The sequence below is a fragment of the Arvicola amphibius genome, chromosome 6 (genome assembly GCF_903992535.2).
Source record: "Arvicola amphibius chromosome 6, mArvAmp1.2, whole genome shotgun sequence".
NCBI lineage: Eukaryota > Metazoa > Chordata > Mammalia > Rodentia > Cricetidae > Arvicola > Arvicola amphibius.
The window spans coordinates 17382003-17404642 of NC_052052.2; the positions used below are offsets into that span (position 1 = coordinate 17382003).

The 22640-nt window shown below is 46.4% G+C and overlaps 1 protein-coding gene across 1 annotated transcript in view; it reads left to right on the top strand.

Moving 5' to 3' along the window:
* The first annotated feature begins 775 nt into the window (after positions 1 to 775).
* Positions 776 to 22640, top strand: part of Clic4 (chloride intracellular channel 4) — a 57331-nt gene continuing 35466 nt past the window's right edge. The window contains exon 1 of the mRNA XM_038333466.1: positions 776 to 1046. Within this exon, the coding sequence (XP_038189394.1) occupies positions 975 to 1046 (72 nt within the window). The 5' untranslated portion in view covers positions 776 to 974. The remainder of the gene's footprint in view (positions 1047 to 22640) is intronic.

Sequence of the window (22640 nt, forward strand, 5' to 3'; positions counted from 1 at the left end):
GCGCAGAACACTAAAGTTCTCCAGGTGAACTAAGGAAAGGAATCGGTCTAGGCGGTGCAAAGAGCATGGATAGCGATTTAGAAGTCTGGCGCTGCCTCAGGCACCGGGGCTGTAGTGGAGCGGGATCCCGTCCCATCGTTTCCGTCTACGTCGGAGCCGGGGACATAGCACGGCTTTATACGAGTTTTTGAGTATCTTAACTTCTAATAGAGAAGCATCCCGAGAGGATGTCCACAGTCAGAAGAAGAAAAAAAGTACTTCTTAAGGACATGAAAACTTTCGCAAAAGTTTTCCAGGAAAAGGCGGCCGCACCTAACTGAAGGAGCCGGGGAGGCCGCCGCCCCGGGAACGGGCGGGGACGACGATGAGTCCTGCTGCGGCAGCGGGGGAGAGGGCGCGAGGCGGGACGCCGCATGAGGTCACTTGGCACCCAACCAGCAGCAGCTGCGGAGGACGCGGCCGCGCCGCGGAGGGAGGCGGTGTCAGGCTCCGGCTCCCGGGACCTTACCCTCCCGCCCCCTGAGGGGGCGTGGCTCACGGCCCCGCCCCGCCCATCCGCGCTGCCCAGCCTAGGCCACGCCCCGCGGTCCTCCAGGCTCCGCAGTGGTCAGTCGGGGAAGCCAAACCGCTCTCCCCCGCCTTCCTCGCCTGAGGCCACGCCCCTCACAGCCTGTCCCTCCCACTTCCCCCGCAGAGTCCGAGGCGCCGGGCCGCTGCCCCGCCCACACCACGCCCAGCGGGTCCCGCCCAGCGGTTTGAAGTAGCGGGGACCGCAACCCCCCTCCGAGTCGCGCGCGAGGCGTGAGGTGGTGCTGAGGATCTGTGGCCGCGGGCGGGCAGCTTGACGTCGGGACTGTCCAGCCAGCGAGCGAGAGAGCGAGCGAGAGAGCGCGGCGGGAGCCCGCAGCCACAGCAGCCCCGGAGCCCCAGCCAACAGCCGCAGCCGCCGTCCGTGGAGCCCAGCCCAGCCGGCCATGGCGCTGTCGATGCCCCTGAACGGGTTGAAGGAGGAGGACAAAGAGCCCCTCATCGAGCTCTTCGTCAAGGTGAGCGCTTGCTGTCCCGGGGTGGCCCGTGTCTCCTCCCTCGCCCCGAGGCGCCCCCACGCGGCGTCCGCGCGGCCCGAGGCAGAGCCGTGCCTCCCGCGCCCCTTCCCATTGTCTCGGCCCCGCGCCTTCCCGCCACGCAGCGCAGCGGGACCTTGGCGGAACCCGCGGGCGGGCGGGCAGGCGGGCGCGGCGATCGAGAGCCGACTCCGCAGGGCCGGACGCCTCCGCTGCGCCGCGTGGGTCCTGTCACCCTCCTCGCTCTGTCCGGCCCCACCCCGCCTCGGGCCACCCGGCTGATGGCTCAACCAACTTACTCCAGCGCTGGCGCTCCGCCGGTGTGAAACTGAAACTTTAATTTCGATGCAATGTTAAATAAAATACCGGGGAAAACCGGGAGCGGGGTTGGGTGGCGCACGCCTTAAACCCAGCAACAGGGAAGGCGGAGCCAGGAAGAGTGTGCTTTCAGAGCCAGCCTTGACTACTTACTGAGCTCAGGGCAAGCCTGGGATACGTGGGACCCCTCAACTCTGTCCTCCTCCCCCACGGGGAAAGGGAGATTTTTCCCCCCCTTAATGCGGACGTGGTGATTAAGCTATGACTCCAGCAGCTGAGGTTTAAGGAGTGCCTCGAGTTCGAGTCCAGCCAGGGCTACTAATGGGAGACTATGATACCTGCCCAAAACCCCAGGCAACAGAAAAAAATAGAAGAGCAAAAACGAAAAGAAGGGTGGATGCCCCAGGGCTTCCGGAGAAGACGGAGATTCCCGACTTGGGTTTTCCTGTCCGGTATTTTACCACCATCTGGTTTTCTTGTTTCTCAAGCGCGGCGCGTTTCCACATGATGCAACCTTTTGGCTGCTCGCGTTGGTGTTGCCACCTCGGCTAGCGCTTTTGATTCGGAAGAAAAATTGATTGCCAGAAAGAATTCTTACCTCCCTCGGGCTTTCAAAGGTTCATTCCTCTCGCCCCCTTCAGTTTTTAAATCCTGGAACTGCCTAATTCGTCTGTATCCGCGCCCCTCCCTTTTGGAGAGAAAAGTTAGAAACGTCTGTTTCCTCGGCTTTCCTGAACCGCCTTTGAAACCCTGAGATTCGGTCAGCCACTAGATAGCCAGGCTTATGCCGAACCAGGCGACACATTAGACATTCAGCAGGGATCCAGTGCGAGTCTGCCCTTTCTTAGTTTTAATTTGAAAGAGCGGAAATTATTGAAGGATGGGTTCCAGGGATGGAAGGCAGAAATATGCAGGGTGGTAACAATGTTTGTCTTTCTTGCTAGTTTTCTTTCAGTTGTCCAACGTCCAACGTTGGTAAACACAGATATTTACGTTTCAGAACAGTAGCAAAATTACAGTTATGAAGTAGCAACGAAAATAACTTTATGGCTGGGAGTCACCACAATATGAGGAACTGTAATAAAGTGTCGCAGCATTAAGAAGGTTGAGAACCACTGGTCTAGAGACTTGAAAGGGAAAGGCATAGGACTCCCCAGATATCTTTGGCTCTGTGACTGGAGGCGGCAGACATGATTTAACTTTTGAGGCGTGTAGGAAGGAATCTGAAGTAAGAGAAAAGGGAAGAGGGGAGTGGGAAACAGCATGGAGAAGGGAAAAGGCTAGATCAGAGATCCGGCCATAACGAGTTTTCCGTTTCTCTTCTGCCCTCTCCTCTTTTTCTTTCTTTCTTTCTTTCTTTCTTTCTTTCTTTCTTTCTTTCTTTCTTTCTTTCTTTCTTTCTTTCTTTATTATTATGAATACAATACTCTGCCTGCATGTGTACCTGCACCCCTGAAGAGGGCACCAGATCTCATTATAGATGGTTGTGAGCCACCATGTGGTTGCTGGGAATTGAACTCAGGACCTCTGGAAGAAGAGTCAGTCCTCTTAACCGCTGAGCCATCTCTCCAGCCCCTCTCCTCTTTTTCTGAGGTGGAATCTTATCTGTAGCCTAGGCTGTTTTAGAACTCATGTAGTCCAGGCTGCTTCAGCTTGCTGAGTGCTGGGGTTACACCTATGAAACGTCATACCCAGCAGGAAGGAGTTTTGATAAACTAAACAACCTCCAAAGTGTATGTGTTCATCTGAAGAACAGTGCTTATTGGTAAACCTGAATTCAACTCAGAATTATAAACTGTGTAATACAACCCCAGCGACTCCCCCCCCCCCACTTTTTTTTTATTTTGGTTTTTTTGAGACATGGTTTCTCTGTATCATACTCCTGGCTGTCCTGGAGCTTGCTCTGTAGACCAGGCTAGCCTTACACTCACAGAAATCCACCTGCCTCTGCCTTCCTGAGTGCTGGGATTAAAGGTGTGCACCATCATTGCTCTGCCTAGGTTCTGGAGGTCTTAGACAATATAATACCACAAGAAAAATGTTTAAAAACTAGGAAGGGATTGGAGAATGTAGCTCAGTGGTAGAACTTGGCCTACCTGTAGGCCCTGTGTGTAGTTTTCAGCAACACACGCCACGCACGCATGCACCCACGCACCCTTAGGAAGGACATGATGGATGCACGATGTCCCACTCACTGCTGATTTAGTACTTCCATGAGGAGATGGGTGGGGTGCGCGTTCCCAGAGTTGAGTCACTTGAGTGCCCCTTCCCAGTGTTCCGCATTTGTGGTGTGAACCATTGACTTCACAGATCTCTCTGGGCTTGGATGCCAACGGTCGGTCTTAGACTTCTTTGCTCACTGACAGGGCTATCCTGGGCAATTTGTTTTCTCCTAAGCTTCATGTTTTTCATCTTTTTACTCTTCTATGCTTACTAAATATAGGCTACTTTTGTGCTGATACAGACCTGGTTAGTTGTTTGGAAGGAGGAAAAAGGGAAAAGTACAATGTGGTAAAGGGTGCTGATGTCTCTCAACCTACGTGTGTGGGAACGCAGTTGGGGAAATTCTCTTAAAACTACAGTTGTTTTGAAAGCAACGAGGGGCAGACACTGGTTGTCTCTGGTGGTAGGCTAAACTGCATTCTATTCAGCCAGCTATCCTGAATTTATAGCAGATGACTTCTTTTTTTGGACACAGACTCTCCCAGCCTGGCCTGAGTTTGCAGCCTGGCTTGAGTTAGCGCTGGAGCTCACACTGGCTTCAAACTCCCAGCAGGCTGCCTCAGCCACACAAGTGCTCCGTGTTTAGGCGTGAGTCACCACTATGTGGCTGAAAGCTTTTTGTGTTAATAAAAACTGCATTCACCGGGCGGTGGTGGCTCACACTTTTGATCCCAACATCAGGAGGCAGAGGCAGGTGGACTTCATTGAGTTCGAGGCCAGCCTGGTCTACAGAGTGAGTTCCAGGACAGCCAGGACTGTTATATAGAGAAACCCTGTCTCGGAAAACAAAAATATGGTAAACGTGTGTCTGTGTATGGGGCAGCACACATATGGAGGCCATTAGGCAGTTTATGAGAGTTAATTCTAATTCTCCTTGTACCTTGTGGGTTCTGGAGCTTGAACTTGGGTTGCCAGGCTCGTGCAAGTTGCCCACTGCCTGTTAAGCTACCCAGTGCTGGAAAGGAGACTGCTTCTTTCCCCTTCCAGGGCACTTAAAAAATACAAGTTTAAACGTCATTCTTATCTTCAGGTGTGTATGTAAATGTCTGTGTGTGTGTATATATGTACATGTTTGCAGGGGCCCTCGGAAGAGGGTGGTAGATCACACCTGAGCTGGAGTTACAGGTGGTTGTGAGCTGCCGACAGGGATGCTGGGATTGAACACCAGTCCTGTTCAGGAGCAGTGAGAGTTCTTAACCCCTGAGCCCTCTCCAGATGATATGTTGGTGTTAGCATATGTCTTGCCTGACCTTTGAAATTGGAAACAATTTTATTTTTCTCCCCGAACCCATTTTTGGTTTTTGGCCTTTTTGTTCTGGACAGGTTTTTCCTTTGTATATCAGCTATCCTTGAGCTCCCTATGTAGCCAGTCTGGCCTCTAACTTGCAGCAGTTCCGCCTCAGCTTCCTGAGTGCTGACATTACAGGCATGCAGTACCCTACTCTTCTTTTTTTTTTTTTTTTGGTTTTTCGAGACAGGGTTTCTCTGTAGCTTTGAAGCCTATCCTGGAACTAGCTCTTGTAGACCAGGCTGGTCTCGAACTCACAGAGATCTGCCTGCCTCTGCCTCCCGAGTGCTGGGATTAAAGGCGTGTGCCACCACCGCCCGGCTCCCTACTCTTCTTGAAAACTTATTTCTTAGATCCTGATGTTCCGAGTCATGAGCCTTGATCCTTTGTCCTACTTTGTCTAGCCTCTGGTTGCCAATACCATGTGATTTTTGTCTATTTAACTACTGTTTTCTTTATAATTTAGTACTTCTGATATTTTCATGTATCTGTCATTATTTTCCACCAATATTTCTTCTTAGCTATATTTATAATTAGGGTCCAAGATTTCTGTCTAGGGAAAGGTAAATATTAACTCAAGAACCACAATGAAAGGAGTAGAGAAATGGTTATTGACCTACATACCTATTCCTAGTGGCTCACACTTCTTGCTCATTTATATTTATTGGAGACTGGGACTTACTATGGGTGCCAATCTGTAGGAGGATTGTTCATCCGGGCCACACAGCTAGCTTAGATCCAAAATAATCACACAGAAACTGTATTATTTAAATCACTGCTTGGCCCATTAGCTCTAGCTTCTTATTCACTAACTCTTAATTTAACCCATCTCCATTAATCTGTGCATCACCATGAGGCCGTGGCCTACAAGCAAAGTTTCAGCACATCTATCTCCGGCAGTGGCTTCATGGCCTCTCTCTCTGACTCTGCCTTCTTCCTCACAGCATTCAGTTCCGTCTTACCCACCTACCTAAGTTCTGTCCTATCAACAGGCCAAGGCAGTTTCTTTATTCATTAATGGTAATCACAGCACACAGAGGGCACTCCCACATCACAGCCTAGGCTACCCTTGAATTTGTGGTGGTTTTCTTGCCTCAGCCTCCCCTCCCCCCCAGTACCAAGATTACAAGCAGGAGGATAGTAATCAGGAGTTTGAATTTTTGTTTTGTTTGTAAAAGCCCAACTTGTCTTGACACTACTGTTTCCCTTTCTTGCTGGTTGCATCTGTATGAAGTGATGCATTTCTGAGCCCCAATGCACCAGCCGCATCCGCGGGGGTCCCAACGCCCCATGTTGGGTGCCAGATGTTACTGGAAAGTGGAGGTGAGGATGTGAGTTAAAGAATCCCAAGCTAACTCCAAAAGATTTTAATTATATTTCTTTATTATAAGGGGCAAACTCACAGAACAGGAACGAGAAGTCCAACCTCAGATGTGTAACGCGGGAACCAGAGAGAGTGTGTGCAAGCCCTGGGCGGCCAGTGGTTTTTCTCTAGGTACCCAAAAGGTCATGCCCTAGCCTGGTCCAGCCTCTTAAAGGTTATTGGCTGAAGGAGGTTCCCCATCACCTTCCTAGTTCCATTCTGGAAGGAAGGTGTGGATGGATCCTGCTGCCATCTGAGTGGGCGTTTGTTTCCTTTCGAGGGAAGACTTTTCAACACTTTCCAACAACACATGAAATACATTTCTACAGAAAGTGGTGCCGAGATGGAACAACTGAGCTCAGATTCATTGTAAAGACAGTGTTTCCTTTTCTAACTGGTTTGCTCATCCTGGGCTTCTAGAAAGGAACGCAAGGACTTGGAAATAGTGCAAACTGTGAGGTTAATGGAAACTCTGTCCTTGTTACCTTTTTATCAAGGCTGTTTCTGTGGACCTAAAGCAGACTACTTTTGGCAAATGCCAAGTGATGATTTTTGTTAAATATAAAATTCTGAAAGGAACTCAGAATAAGAGACAGGAGGTATTGAAGCCAAGGGGACTGAACACAGGGACACTTAATGCCATAGTGACAGCAGTGACAGGCAGGGGCAGTCAGGTTTTTCTGGAAGGATGCCCAAGGGGGAGCGGTGCTTAGAAACCAGTAGAGAAATGGTGAGGGTGAGCAAGACTTCCCCTGCTTCCCCAGAACCGAGCCCCGTGTTTTCCAGAGAAGGAAGGGAATGAGTGAGTCTCTGGGAAGTGAGTTAGGCAGGATGGGAAGTGTGATTAAGGCATGATGAGTTAAGATTTTTATCAAGTAGAACAAAAAGCTGGGCTAGATTTGCTCAGCCAAAGGCTGGTATAGAGAACAGGAATGAGCTTCTGATGGAAAATGACATCTGGGTTGTGATTATAAACTACTGGAGTGTGATTTAACTGAGATCTACGCTTAGTTCTGGACGTGCATTTGTGAAGGTCTTAGGAGCTTTTAGTTCTGTTGCCTTTGATGAGACTTGGCTCTCAAGACCTCAATGGTCAGTTCCAAGTGTCACTGGGAAGAATATCAATTAGCTTTTTGTTTCACTTCAGTTTTGGTGGTACTAGGGATGGAACTCAGGGCTTTATGTATGCTAGGCAAGCATACTACCACTGCCATGCCCCAGCCCTTTAAAAATTTAAATTAACTAATTTGAGACATGATCTCAAAAAGTAGCCTTAGCTGACTTTGAATTCTCAATATAAACACCTACCTCCCTCTGAGTGCTGAAATTAAAGGCAAGTGTCCTCACTTCTGGCTTCTTTTTATTTTTTATTTTTTTTATTTTTTCCCTGGCTTCTTTTTAAAATACTTATTTTATGTGTATGGGTGTTTTGCATGTCGTGTATTACTTGTGTGTGTACCTCATGTTCAAGGAGCTGAAGAGGCCGTTAGGTTTCTGGAACTGGAGCTACAGATGGTGGTAAGCTGCGCTGTGGGTGCTGCTGGGAACTGAACTCAGGTCCTGTGCAGGGACAGCACGTGGACCACATATCTGAGTTCAGTTCCTAGCACTTAACCACTGAGCATCTCTGTAACCCCAGGTCTGAACCTTTTATTTTTTTGGCTTTTCAAGCACTGTTTCTCTGTATAGCTGTCCTGGAACTCGCTCTGTAGACCAGGCTGGCCTCAAACTCACAAGAGATCTGCCTGTCTCTGCCTTCCAAGTGCTGGGATTAAAGGTGTGCACCACCACGCCTGGCTGCAATTAGTATTATTTAATTTTTCCCTCATTGAAAATCTAAAATCATAATAATGTATTAGACTAATTATAAATTCATGAAAGTCACAATCTAATGTAGATAAATAAGACTATATTTAGAATAAGAGCATTTAAATTTGAGTGTTATTTGAACAATAGTAATATTGGAACTAGAACCAGGTATGGACTCCAGAGTACACCACAGAGTCTTATTTTTCTACTACTGGTGTTTTTTTTCTTTTTTTTTAATTTAAAATGCAGCTCTAAACTAGAAGCCTAAATAACACTCTCCTTGTTTTTGTTATTGGTGGTGTTTATGTGATGAAGTTATTTCTACTTTTAGTGAACTAATTCTTAGGAAGAACATTTAATTCTCATTGTAACAGTTGTAAAACTGTCAATCACCTGGTGTACACAGCTCCAAGCATGGCTGTTTACTTGTATGTGTGGGAGAAGAATAAAAAAAAATCGAACAAACACCAGAGATTCAAAACTGCACAGTTAGATGGGTGGGTGGGGGTGGGACGACTTGTGAGGATTTGCCAGTGTTCTGTGTGTTTGAACCAAACCAGTTCCTTTGTTGTTGAAGGTAGGGACCAGGTGGTAGATTACTCAGGTGAGCAGTCATTAAAGCTAACGAGGAATCAAGCTAGGTGTTTGTGCTATTTAAGAATACCAGGAGAGCGGTCCTCTGAAATCTGACTACGTACACTAAGTGGAAAAAAAAAGAAGGTGGTTGCATAATAAAAATAAAGAAAAAGTTGCAGCTGGATGTGGTGGCACATGCCTTTAATCCCAGCACTTGGGAGGCAGAGGCAGGTGGATCTCTGTGATTTGAGGCCAGCCTGATCTACAAAGTGAGTTCCAGGACAGGCTCTAAAGCTATAGAGAAACTCTTGTTTCGAAAAAAATCCAAAAAAAAAAAAAAAAAAAAACAAAAATATAAGCTTACGCAGGGTGTACCATCTTGTATGGCTTGGCCAGAAGACAGTATGTTTTAGTGAATACGGAAGTCCAAAATGTTGCCCTAAAGTACTTTTCAAGTGTCCATTAAGTCCGGTAAAGGTCTCCTTTCAATCTCCGGCCTTTGGTAAACAGGTCTTACTTGTACTTCACAGACGGTAAGGCTCTTACTTGCAAATATGCCCTAGTCCTTTTCCAAAACTTGTACGAATGAGTCCTTGAGAAGTTTTGTGTAATGTTTAGTCTTCCTATGAGAGCAGGAGACCTTACTCTGTAGACCAGCCTGGTCTCGAACACACAGAGATCCACCTGCCTCTGCTTTCTGAATGCTGGGATTAAAGGTGTGCACCACATGGCTATTTAGGCTTTATAAAAGAAACCTAGATGGTGTCCAGATCTGGCTTTGTATTAACACGTGCCCTGTCTGGTTGTTTCTAGAAGGAAGGAAAAGATTTTTTTTTTTTTTAGATGACCTCTGTATAGCCCTTGTGTCCTTGACTTCACTGTGTTGGTCAGGGTGGCCTCCAACTCAGAGACCCAGTTGCCTCTGCTTCTGCTGAGATTAAAGGAATGGTGGACCACACCTACCCTCAAAAAGCAAGGTTTTACATATTTGAAATCCACCAACGGAGCTATCAAAGGGCACTGCTAATTCTAGAATTGTTCAAATAGGTGTTGATTAAATGGTCTTAAGGTAGGAACTCCTTTTGTGTTCTTTAGGAGAAGTTTGTATAGCAGGCTTTCTTAGGCCTCCAGCCCCCAAAGCACGGCACAAAGACTTATTATGAATGCTTGGCCTTATCTTATGCTTGTCCCACTAGCTCTTATAACTTAACTTAACCTGTTTCTCTTCATCTATGTTTTGCTTGGGGCTTTTTACTTTTCTTTCATTCTGTATGTCTTACTTTCCTGCTTCCTCTGTGTCTATCTGGCTGGGCACTGGCAGGTTGGCCCCTAGTGGACTGGCTGATGGCTGGCTGGCTCCCCTTTTCTCTCTGCCCTCCAGCCTATCCTTTCCCACTACTGCCTAGCTATTGGCTGTTCAGCTTTTTATTAGACCAATCAGGTACCTTAGGCAGGCAAGGTAAAACAGCAGCACACCTTTACATAGTTAAACAAATGCAACATAAACAACTACAACACACCTTTACATAGTTAAACAAATGTAACATAAACAAATACAAAACATCTTTATATAGTTAGACAAATGCAGCATAAACAAATACAACACACCTTTACATAGTTAAACAGTTATTCTGCAACAGAAATGGAACACATCTTTACATGGTTAAACAAATATTCTATTCCACAACAAATCTGTTGTAAAAATTGAAGCTGTTTTTCAGAATTAACTTCTCCCTTCTGTGTGTGTGGACTGGGAGGTGGTGAGATAGTCTTTGTCTAGGAACTGCTGAGTCCGTGTAACGACTAAAGCAGGGAGCAGTTGAGAGACGATAAACAGGTCTTTTCTCATCAAGGAGCTTGCAGTGTAGCTGGATGGTGGGTAGGTGAGCCATGGTTGACAGCAGGAAGATGCTCAGCACCGGCTTCTTACTGCAATATAAGGTTACTTTCTGTTCCCAGCTTCAGCTGGATTTCTGAAGGCTGAATGGAATAGGAGTTCATGCCTGGAACCCTGCACACCTGAAGCTGAATCAGGAGGATTATCACAAATTCCAGGCTAACTTAGATTACACAGTGTAAGATTCTCAAAAAATTAAAAAATATAAGTAAATAAAAATGAGCTGGGTGTGGTGATACAAACCTATAGCTCCAACACTCAAGAGGCTGAAACACAAGATGTCTTAGTTCAAGGCCAAAGATCCCACACTCAAAAAGCAAGACCAAACAGAATAAACAAGACCAAACAGAATAAAATCTAATCCTGGCAGTTAGGAGGTGGAGGCAGGAAGATTAGAAGTTCAGGTTCCTAGATGGCCCTGGGATATGATCTAAGTAAGCCAGGCTAGGCTACTTGAGAACCTGTCTCAAAATAAACAGAAACACCCTGAAAAACAAAATGCAAAATCCATTGAATTAAGAGCTGCAGAATGATTTTCTTTTTCTTTTATTTTTCTTTTCGGTTTTTCAAGATAGGGTTTGTTTCTCTGTAGCTTTGGAATCTGTCCTGGAACTAGCCTTAGTGATGGTGCTGCACCCCCTAGTGATGGCACTGCACGCCCTTGTGATGGAGAAGTTGCCCACTGATTTGCTGCACCTATAGCCCTGCCTGAAGTAGTTACTAACAAAGGAAGGAAAAGAAAAGAAAACCGGCTTTCCATCTGGAAAGACTGCAGAAGTCTGAGATACTTCAAGTCATGAGAAAGTCAACCAGAATCTATGAAAGCAAAGAAGTATGGGGCATGTTTAACACCAATCTCACTAGAACAAAGTACATTTGCAGCCATGGTGGGAGGCAAGGGTTGCTGTGAATGACCCTTTCCCAGGGCTTGACTAAGACTATCAGAAAACAGATATTTACATTACAATTCATAACAGTAGCAAAATTACAGTTGAAGTAGCAATGAAAATAATTTTATGGTTGGGGTCAGCACAACATAAGGAACTGTATGGGTCGCAGCATTAGAAGGTTGAAAACCCCTGCTATAAGCAATGTTTTTTGAAAATCCAGCTAAGACGTGTTCCTTCTTATTCCCTAAGTGCAGAAACCATTTTGTTGCTCTCTAAGTAAAAACCTAACCTTCAAATCCATGGCCTGTCATTCAGGCCCACAACTGTCATAGTCTAGACCGGTGAATGGACACAGGGATCTCCTGCTTCCTGGGCCTTTGCCCCAGCTAGTTGAAGTGCTTTTGTTTCTTATTCCATATGGACTATGTATGCTGCATGCCTGAAGCAGCCTTTCGTACTGCATTCCCATTTGTTAAACTCTAGGTGGTTCCGTAAGTCTGTTTAAATGTCTGTTAATTCTTCAGTATCACTTTCTTGTTACCAAAGCCATTTTTTAATTTTTTTGCCCCCACATGTCTTTGCCATAATAAAGGAAGGTCAGTGTAGGTAGGACCCCCTGTCAGTTCATCCTCGTATCCTCTGCAGTATTTAGGACATTGCTTGCCTCCTCATAGGCATTCAGTAACTCTTACTGAATGAGTAAATGCACTTAGGCATAGTTGGTAGCTCTGCTGCTGCTGAAAGCAGAGCTGGCTGGAAATACCCTTAGGACTGCATCTAACCGTTGTGTTGGCGGACAGGTGACAGAAAATTAAGGGCAGCCTGGTGGGTGTTGCAGGTTGTGTCATTAAAACACTGGTGATTTAGCGGTGGGATTTTGCCTGGCCAGCTGTCAACTCTTTCTCGGAAGCCTTCCACTCACTCTTTCCTGTGTTTCCTGTCCTCGGTTTGAGGAGATGTCAGCTGACAGAGATAGTCTCATTTGACTCTAGCTTTAGGATAGCACAGTGCTGCTTAGAGTTAATGCTGAGTTTTAGTAAATCTTTGAAGTCCAAAGCAGTAAAGTAAAAATTGTCTTTTGGAAGCCGGAGAGATGGCTTGACATTTATGAGTACTTGCGTCTCTCACAGAGGACCCAGTTTGGTTTCCACAACTGCCTGGAACTTCTCTCTCTCTCTTTTGAGAATTAAAAACTTTAGTATTGTACAAGGGTCCAAATGGAGGGGAAAGTGTGGACGCAGCAGGCGGTCACCGCCCCGATTAGCATCGTGCGCCCATTCTGGTGGTCGTGAATGTACCGAAGGCTCCCCACGTGCATCATGGTTTTTCCACTGCCACCCATCAGTTCCCAACCTTGAGTTCTGGTCAGAGACAGAAGGTGCCCAACAGCGCCCGGGTCCCCACAACAAAGCCCACCTTCACACGGTTGAAGCAGTTAGCCTGGGACTGCCCGTAGGGACCCACACCACTGGCATCTCCTTTGCGGCCACTGTCACCTGGCTCTAGAAGTCACCTTGCCCGAAATTCTTAATTCCAGAGCATCTGATGTTCTCCTGGCTCCTGGGTACCAGGCATGCATGTAATGCACATGAAAAGGCAAAAACATATGGGTGGAGAGATGGCTCAGTGGTTAAGAGCATTGCCTGCTCTTCCAAAGGTCCTGAGTTCAATTCCCGGCAACCACATGGTGGCTCACAACCATCTGTAATGAGTTCTGGTGCCCTCTTCTGGCCTGCAGGCATACACACAGACAGACTATTGTATGCAAAATAATAAATAAATTTTTTTTTTATAAAAAGGCAAAAACACCCATACACATAACGTAAAGAATAAACATCCACCCTTAATCCCAATATTTGGGAAGCAGATGCAGGTGGATCTCTTTCAGGCCAGCCTGGTCTACAGAGTGAGGTCAGTCTAACTGCTCCCACCATGCGGGGGGGGGGGGGCGAGGGGGTGGAACAACAAAAAACACAAAACTTTTTATTTAAGAGAATTTAAATTTTTCTCTTTGTTTCAGGTGCCTAACTAGGTGTTATTCTCCCCCAGCACCCTCCCCCAACACATTAGGGACTGAATTTTGAGACAGGGTCTATAGCCAAAGCTAGCATTGAACTCATGTAGTCCACGGTAGCCTCAAATACACGGTAAACTGCTCCTGTTTTCTGGTTGCTGGGATTACAGATGTGTGCCACCACTCCTGGCTCTAGGGAAGGCTTTCAGTGTATGGTTGTTTTGTTTTTTGTTGATTTGAAATAGGGTCTTATTCTGCAGCCCAGTTAGGCTTTGAGAGATAGCATTCATATGGCAAACTTGAGGAGTCTTTCCTTCCCTAATGCTGGATAAGGGCAGTCTTTCTCAAAATAAAATGAAATTTGAGCTTCAATCAAATCTGCTTTCAAGATCTAACTCGATTTCTCCCCCTGCTGCTTATGTCTTCTGTCATTTCATAGATTTTGTGCCGTTGCTTCTCTTCCTTGGTTTTGGCAACTATCACTTTAATATATTTTTCTAAGTAGGCTGTGATGCTGGGGCATCACAATAATTGCCAAAGCCTGTTGCTTTGTCTTGTTTAAGATGACGTCTCAAGCAAATTTAGTACTTACCAATAAAGCACATTGTATTTCATTTCCTCTTTTCATTGCAGGTATTTTTGTAAATACAGAGGTACAAATTAGTGCCAGTTTAAGCAGTTTTTATTAAACTAAACTTTACTTCAGTGCCGCTGGAGGCCAGGAGCTGCTCCAGGCCCAGGGGAAACAAAGCAGATGCTTTCTGAGCTCCTGTGGCCAGTGGGGCTGAAGGGTCGGAAGGAAGTCCAGAGTCCCAGAAAGCTCCTTCCTAGGGAGCCATTATAACTCCCTGGCTGGAAGGCTTTTTCCACTTGCAGAAGCTTGGCATTAGTGTGTTTAGAGTTGATGCTTAGTCTCAGTGACTTATTTTTATGTTGCTTTTCCTAAATGCAAGGTAAAAGAGCGTTCCATACTTAATTGAGCTGATACAGACATTTGTGGAGTGCTGTGTGTAATTGTATTGTGGATTAACTCCTTGGGTTATTATTCCACAAATGTTTGCTGAACTGTGCTGGCTTCCCCCACCCGTCTTTGCACACAGTTTATTACAGAGGCGGCTAGTGAGGAAAGAAACAATAAAAGATCACATGACTGGGAAAATGCATGTGCTTGTTAAACTCACAAGAATACTCATACAAGAAGCCAGATAGATAGGTTGAAAGGGTGAAGCGAATGCTGGGTTGGGAATGTAGTTCACTGGTAAAGTTTTTGCCATGAGACTCTGGGTTCAATCTCCAGTACTATAAAACAAACAAATCTATATAAAACAAATGGAAAAAAAAGGAAAAGTCAGTGCCTTAATTCATATTTGTTTTGCTTTAGTATCTCAAAGTGGTTCTTAGGATATAAGTTCTCTCTCTCTCTCTCTCTCTCTCTCTCTCTCTCTCTCTCTCTCTCTCTCTGTGAGACAGTTTCTCTGTAGTCCACACTAACCTTGAACCTACAGTCTTCCTGCCTCAGCCTCTAAGTGCTAAGATGTATTTGAGATCTGAGATCCTCAAATTAGAGTCAGAGATGACTGTTGCTCAAGAATTGCCTGTGCTTTCTATGTTGCTGCTAGAATGTTGGTCCATTGAGCAGGTGCAGGCGATCAGAATTCACACTTCAGTTATTTTTCATAGAGAGTTAAGTTTGGTGCTTTGCTGTTTGTCAGAGTGTTCTAGACAAGAGTGGATACTGGGGAGTTGGGGAGATGGCTCAGTGGGAAAGTGCCTGCCGTGCTAACGTGAGGACTTGAGTTCGGATCCCAAGGACCCATCAAGCCAGACCCAGTAGCCCATGTTCCTGGGAGACGGACATACATGAGAATCCCCGGATGGATGCCTGTAGGCCAGCTCGCCTGACATGAGGAGAAGTGATAAAAAGAGACCCATAGCCAGGCTTGTCTCCTGCTCCCTGCACGGATGATGTGGAATGCAGCCATCTTAAATCCTGGCTCCCCGCTTCTCTTGGTGTCTCCACTGAGGTAGCAGAACCTGACTCTTGGGCTTTGGTAAGATTAAAATCATTAATAAGGAAAACGCTTAGAGTATGATCCACAGTGGGCCCACTTGCTTCCTCCTCCTCTCCTGCCTCTGGGATGCACTTAAGATTGCACTGGCCCGTGGTTAGTTATGTGTGCACTATGTGTGCTTTCAGCCTCTGGGATGCCACTAAGATCTGCTTGCCTGGCTTGTGAGTAGGTGGAGGACTTCTTTCTAAATCAGAACTGAAGAGCTAGTATGAAAAAAGCCCCAGGATCAGAGTGGGACTCTTTTCTGAGTTAACAGGAGCTCACAGCCGTGCGGGTATTCACTGGATGACTGACAACGAGCTCCCTTAGTCCTTCTGCCTCAGCTCTCAGGACTCTAGCTAAAACGTTAGGAAGAGTGTTTTTCTCTTCCTCCTCTTCCAAAGTGAAATCTCAGGAGGTCAGGAGTCAGTCTGTGCCACTGGATAGAGTGGTTCTCTAGAAGGCCTTTGAATTAATGACTTGTTTCCTATGCTTCCAAATTCCATGCTTTTTTATTGTATGCAATTAAGTTGGTCATATAGTAATTAGTATTAAATAATGCTTGCTTTTTTTGTTTGTTTGTTTGTTTTCGAAACAGGGTTTCTCTGTAGCTTTGGAGCCTGTTCTGGAACTAGCTCTTGTAGACCAGGCTGGCCTCAAGTTTACAGAGATCCGCCTGCCTCTGCCTCCCCAATGCTGGGATTAAAGGCATGCACCACCACTGCCTGGCCTAAATAATGCTTTCTTAAGAGGAAATGTAGATGTGTTTAGATATTTTAAAATCTTCTCCATCCCAAGAGACTTTGAGCTCATTTAATTTGTAAAAGGAGAAATAAAGGTAGTGTAAATTTACATGAATTTATTTTTCCTTTTCGAGAGTCAACTTCTGCATGCAGCCCAGGCTGTCAACTGAAATTGAAATCCTCCTGCCTCTGCTTTCTGAGTGCTAGGTTACATGCTTGTGCTACCACATCCTGATTCACAGGCTTATGCTTGGATTTTTCATCTCTAGCTCTCCTGGAACTCGGGCATCCTATCCCGCTTCTGCCTCCTGAGTGTGGGGGGAGTAAAGGCATGTGTTGTCATGGCTGGCTAGTGGTTTGTAAGGGCTAAGGGTGGAATTGCAGTCTCTAGTCTGTTCATTTCCAGTTTCCTCCTTATACCATGCTGGGGTGTAATAAAGCTGAAGACTTGAGTGTGTCACTGTAATTAGTAGGTGACTCAAGGATCATAAAGTGACTTTATCTTTTATCTTATTATAATGTTATAAACTTTTGAAAGTACTCAATTTACTCCCACACAGGGCACAGTAAACTGATAAAAGCCAAGATATTAAAGCCGGGATAATAGACAGCACTGAGTGCTGATTGCGTGTCAGGCACGGTATGCCAGCCTTTTAGATGTGCTAGCCAAGTTAATTCGCACATAAACTCTGGAGTAGGCATGTCAATTCTGTGTCGTATGTGCAGTTCAGAAAGGGCCAGTAAACAGCAGGGGTGGGATCTGCACCATGGCCTTTGAGAGTTCTGTCTGAATCTTCTTTTCTTCTCTCTACCTCTTTTATTGTAGGTGCTAACTCTTGAACCCCGGCCCTCACACGTGGCACACTGGCGCTCTACCACAGAGTGACAGCCTAGCACCCCTTGATAAAGTTTAGAAGGAAATGGCAGGGTTTCCATGGCTCCACCTGTGTCTCTGGCTCTGGTTGGTTAGTCCCTTCAGAAGCGCCACAGAGGAGCCTCCCTTGAACACTGTGGGTTTGGATTTCAGAATTGTTTTCCAGCTTCGAAATGTCAAGCCGGGCCAAGTTTAATAAGCTACATCCTAATTTGTTAATGTTTTTCTCAAGTCATTTCTCTTTTCTTTTTCAAAACTCCACCCCCCCCCCCCCCCCCAGAAGAGCCCACCCTTTGCATTGTTGACAGAAGAAAAGCAAGGAAGTTTCTGTTTGTGGAGAGGAAATGGCTCCGGTCAGGACTTCATCCATATTAGGTATAAACTAAATATAGCTGTGTGATCCAGGGGTGAGGTCACACTTACACAGTTTCCTAAGCAGGCCTTTTCAATCTGCCTCCCCGGCTTTTTGGCTCACTGAAAGGCTACTGCGTGGATTAGTCCTGCAGTCTCTGTATACTCTGCTCCTTGAAGTAGACGGAATCCTAGAGTAAACTTGGCCTTGCCACTGTCTCATCACCCTGCCCCCTTCAAGCTGGCTTTATAAACGCTGAGCCCTTGTCAAAGATATTTTTGCTTGGGCTGGACTCATGTAAGAAACACGTTCCATGTAATTTTTTGTTGTTGAGTATTTTCATTGGTTAGATCCCAATGTGGTTAAGTGGCAGTAAGATTTGTTCTGATTGGCTGCTTATTGGGATACATCTGGTTTTGGCCAGAGCACGTACTGTTCTCAGATGAGGGCTCTTGAAGCTTCCCAAGACATTTTTTTATACTCAAAGTAAATGTGTTGAACGCTTGAGGCCCTTCCCAGAGCCCTCTCAAGTGTGCCGAGCACCCGTGCACACGAGAATGCTCCTGCTTCTACGGGAAGCTTGTATTTGCTAATGGGTTGTCTTTGAGACAGGGGCTCTCTATGTAACAGCCCTGACAGTCCTGGAACTTGCTTTGTAGACCAGGCTGGCCTTGAACTCCCAGAGATCCACTTGCCTCTGTCTCCGGGGTGCTGAAATTCTTTAAAAAAAAAAAAAAATTTTTGAGGGGGATCTTATTTTAGCCCAGGCTGGCTATAACTCACTGTAGAGTCCAGGCTAGCCCCAAACACTCTTGCCTCAGCCTTCTGAATGCTAGGATTTATAGCAGTAAGAAGCCACCACAGCCATAAAGGGCACAACTTTAAAGAGTTTTTAAAATTTATTTATTTAGACAGAGTCTGACTCTAGCTTTGGCTGACCTGAAATTTGCAGAGATCTCCAGCCTTGGCCACCTCAGATGCTGGAGTCACAAGCATGTGCCAAGATGCCCGGCTGCTCATGGCATTTTATGAGGAATAGCTTGGAGCAGAACCAACACTCAACAGATTTTAACGGTCTTAGGGAGTCAGTTTACGAAACCAAGTGTTCTCCAAGCATCAGTTGAGGTAGCTTTGTACCGGTCCTTGGCCTCCATGCTGCCTTAGCAGAACTAGTCCTTTCTCTCTGGTCCAGCTAGTGCCCATTCTGCCATTCATCTGAATCATTTCTCAGATTCTTTGTTCCTGGCTGATGTGAATTCCAGGAGTTCAGCATAGGGGGTGTATTGGTTAATCTTCACTCGGTCTTAGCCAGGAGGTCATGAAGTTGTGTGGCGGTCAGTCTTCATTGTCAGCTGGCTGGATTCACCCCGAAGAGTTTTCAAGGGCGTTTCTAGAGGGGTGTAACTGAGGACTGAAGAGCTGCCCCAGATGTGGGTGCCCCCCTCGTGCTGGGATAAAAAGGGGGAAGGAGAAAACGAGCTGTGTACCGGCATCCACTTATGTGCTTCCTGGCGGAGGGTGCAGAGTGGCCGGATGCGCTTCCTGCAGCGCCTCCCCTTCCCTGATGGACTGGCCTCTCTCTCTCAGGGCCAGACAGCTCTTCCTGAAGCTGATCTCCTCAGCCATGTTCCCATGATAATGAGAAAAAGCGAGCCTTTCTCATTTCGTATAACGCCCACCCATCACAGCTGGGTAAATGGAAATATAGGAGATAATCTATTAACTCAGTATTTGTTAGAATCCTGGGACAAACTTCTATTATGCATATTACAGGTATAAAAGCATGCAAAGAATATTATGTCTGTTGCTGGAGTGGTGTTCCATATTGCATCATAGCGGTCACCACAGATAAAAGTCTATTTGGTCTTTAAGCTTACAGCATGCAATTTGGGTTTGGCCAGGAGCTTATTCTATAGCCACTGGTCTCGACTTAATAACAGGTTAGTGAGAAGTGTTAAAGTCTTAAAGGCATGGAACTGGCAGGCCAGGCTTAACTCCTGCATGCATGGTGACAGGTCTCTGCTGTTGTCTGTAAAGTGGTTGCTGTTTAGTCTAGTCCAGGTTTAGTTCATATGCCAAGGGTGTAGTCTTGGGCTTGAGTGGAGACCCAGACAGAAAGTTAAAGCCTGGCTGGCGTGTGCATGCGTGCGCACATGCGTGTGTGAGTGTATGCATGCATGTGTGTAATTGTGTGTGTGCATACGCAGAGGGGTCATGAGGGTGTTGTCTTTTTGGACAGGGTTTCACTATACTCGCTTCTGTAGAATTGTCCTTTCACCTCCCTGAGTGTGCCACGGGACACTTGTACCCTCCCTCCCTCCTTCCCTCCCCCCCTTCTCTTGCTCTCTCTCTCTCTCTCTCTCTCTCTCTCTCTCTCCTCTCTCTCTCTCTCTCTCTCTCCGCTTCCTCACTCTCTCTCATACACACGCACACACACATACACACGCACACTCTCAATAAAACAAACAAAGTCTTACTGGCTGGGCCCCGCACCTGTGATGCCAGCACCCCAGAGGCTGAGTTAGGGGTATCCTAAAGCTGGTTGATATATGGTGACTCTCAGATATGTCACAGTGAAAACTCTACTCCCAAGAGCAGGGTGTGGTGGTGAAAGCCCATAATCCCAGTTCTTCAGCAGCTAAAGAAGCAGCATCTTGAGTTTGAGGATGAGGTGACAGCCCTGGCCTCTGCAGGCAGCTGCATCACACCCCACACAGGCACAAACACAGGAATAAAAATAAGAGCAGGGTCTGGAGTGAACTGCCATGCTCGGCTCGCCTGGATGTCTGCTGGTCTGTCTGGCTCATGTCTTCAGTCTGTGGTGTGGTGACATGACATGACAAGTTTCCTAGGGGATTTTCTGTGTAGACTTTCACCCTCCAGCACAGTGGGCACTGCCCACGCTGACACTTGTACCTGAACCATGCTCAATTAGAATTGACACGTACCTTACTCATAAAATAGGCACCGACTTTTTTTTTTTTTTCTCAAGACAGGGTTTCTCTGCAGCTTTAGAGCCTGTCCTGGAGCTAGCTCTTGTAGACCAGGCTGGTCTCGAACTCACAGAGATCCGTCTGCCTCTGCCTCCCGAGTGCTGGGATTAAAGGCATGCGCCACCACCGCCCGGCGGCACCCGACTTTGAAGACTTAAAGAACGTAATGCTTTATATTCTTTGTTTCTTTTGTTTTTTCAAGACAGGTTTCTCTGTATAGTCCTGGCTGTCCTGGACCTCTCTTTATACCAGGTGCACCACCACCGCCCAGCTTGTTTATTAGTTTTTAAAGTTTTATTTTTATTTATGTGGATATATCTGTAAATGTATACCATGTGTATGCAGGGGTTTGGAGGCCAGCTGGAATTACAGGCATTTGTGAGCTGCCTGACATTAGTGTAAACTCAGGTCTGTTGGAAGAAGCAAGAGCCAATTCTTCAGCCATTGATTTAGTTTTTTGTGACTGGGTTTCACTATGAACTTATGTGAGCCTCAAACATGCTATCCTTCTGCCTCAGTCTCCTGAGTGCTGGGAGTTAGAGGTATGATGTGCTGACCCTTGCTATTCCTAACAGTTTTTTCCTTTTCCTCTTTCTTTTTCCTGGGGACATGGTCTAACCCTTAGCCCAGGCTGTCTGGAAGTAGCAGCAGTTCCCGTCAGCCTGAGTGCAGGCATCACAGCTGTGTCCTTTCCCTCTTTCCCGAGACCCGGTCTCTTGTGTTGCTGACTGCATTCCTGATACTCCTGCTCCCTCCCTCTCCGGGGCTGGACCTCCAGGTGTGTGCCGCCATGCCCACCTTAAAAATCATTGAAGCATTTGGGGGAAAGAGATGGGATGACTTTCAGTTGAGGTTTCAAATTGATATAATTTCTCCTGAAGAAGCAGCAGTCACTGCTTCTCCTGGACAGTGAGTACAGCTAGGCAGAGCCATAGTTCTCATCGGTCCTGTCTGCTCAGGTGTCATTTTTAAAAAGGATTCTGGCAGAGACAGTCAGGCTTGATTTTAGTACAGATTAGAGCCCGTTCATGTTCAGCATGTGCTTCAAGTGGGAACCTGGAGTCCTGGGCGCTCTCAACTGGGGCTAATTCCCTCCAGTAATGCACTCAGTATTTAAAAAAATTAAAGTTCAGTTATAGTTAAGCATTCTAATATTTGTGCAGCATTTATAAACATTTGGTGCATTTTTTTTTTTTTTTGTTTCCTTTCAAGACAGGGTTTCTCCATATAGCATCTCTGACCGTCCTGGAATTCACTTTGTAGACCAGGCTGGCCCCGAACTCACAGAGATCTGCCGGCCTCTGCCTCTGAAGTTTTAGGATTAAAGACATATCTCACCCTGACCAGGTTGCCTTTTCTTAAATGTGAAAAAGAAAAGGAAAACCTCATTCCTACCTCCCTCTCTCCCCAAGTGTGTGCTGAGGTCGGGAGTGGTTTTGGTTTGCAGATTCTCCAGGGGGATAGACCCCTCCGTTGTGTCTGGAAGGCCTGGACACTGCACCCCTGCAGGCTCTAGCTCTCTGCCCCCCCCCCCCACTTTTCTCTACCCAGGTGTTTAACCCAAGCTTCTGAAGGCCCTTGAGCACAGGCTTGCTCTTTCCTGGTTTAGTTTGACCACACTTTCTTTCTATCGTCTTTGCCTCTACGCGCAGTCCTGCCGTCCTGGTTCCGTCTGTCGGTCAGCAATTTGACGCCTGCTGCCCGGGATTTCTCTCTTGGTAGCTTCTTATTGCCTTAAATGGAAATTGATCTTTGGCCTCTGGGTCCCTATCAATTCCTTTCATTCCTTTCTTTAGTGCTGACCTATTATCCTGTGCTGGGATCTCACCTGCTCTTCTTCCTCCTGCCACGCCCATCAGTTCAGAACTACACTTCCTTCTTTGCAATGTAATCTTACCAATCACCTTCCGATGTCGGCTGTATTCTTGGGTATTTCCATCTATCTCTCATTGGATAGCTGTAATAATTTGAAGTGCATGTTCTTCCCCATTTTATGGAGAAAAAAACCTTGAGAACCAGAGAGGTAAATAAGTCTCCAGAATCATACAAGTACTTAAGTAGAAGCACCAGTGTGCTTCAAACCAGGTGTTCTGTGCTTGTTAGAGTCAAGATGTCAGTGCTCTTCATAGGCTGGGCCTTTAATCCCAGAATTTGGGAGGCAGAGGTAGGCGGATCTCTGAGACCA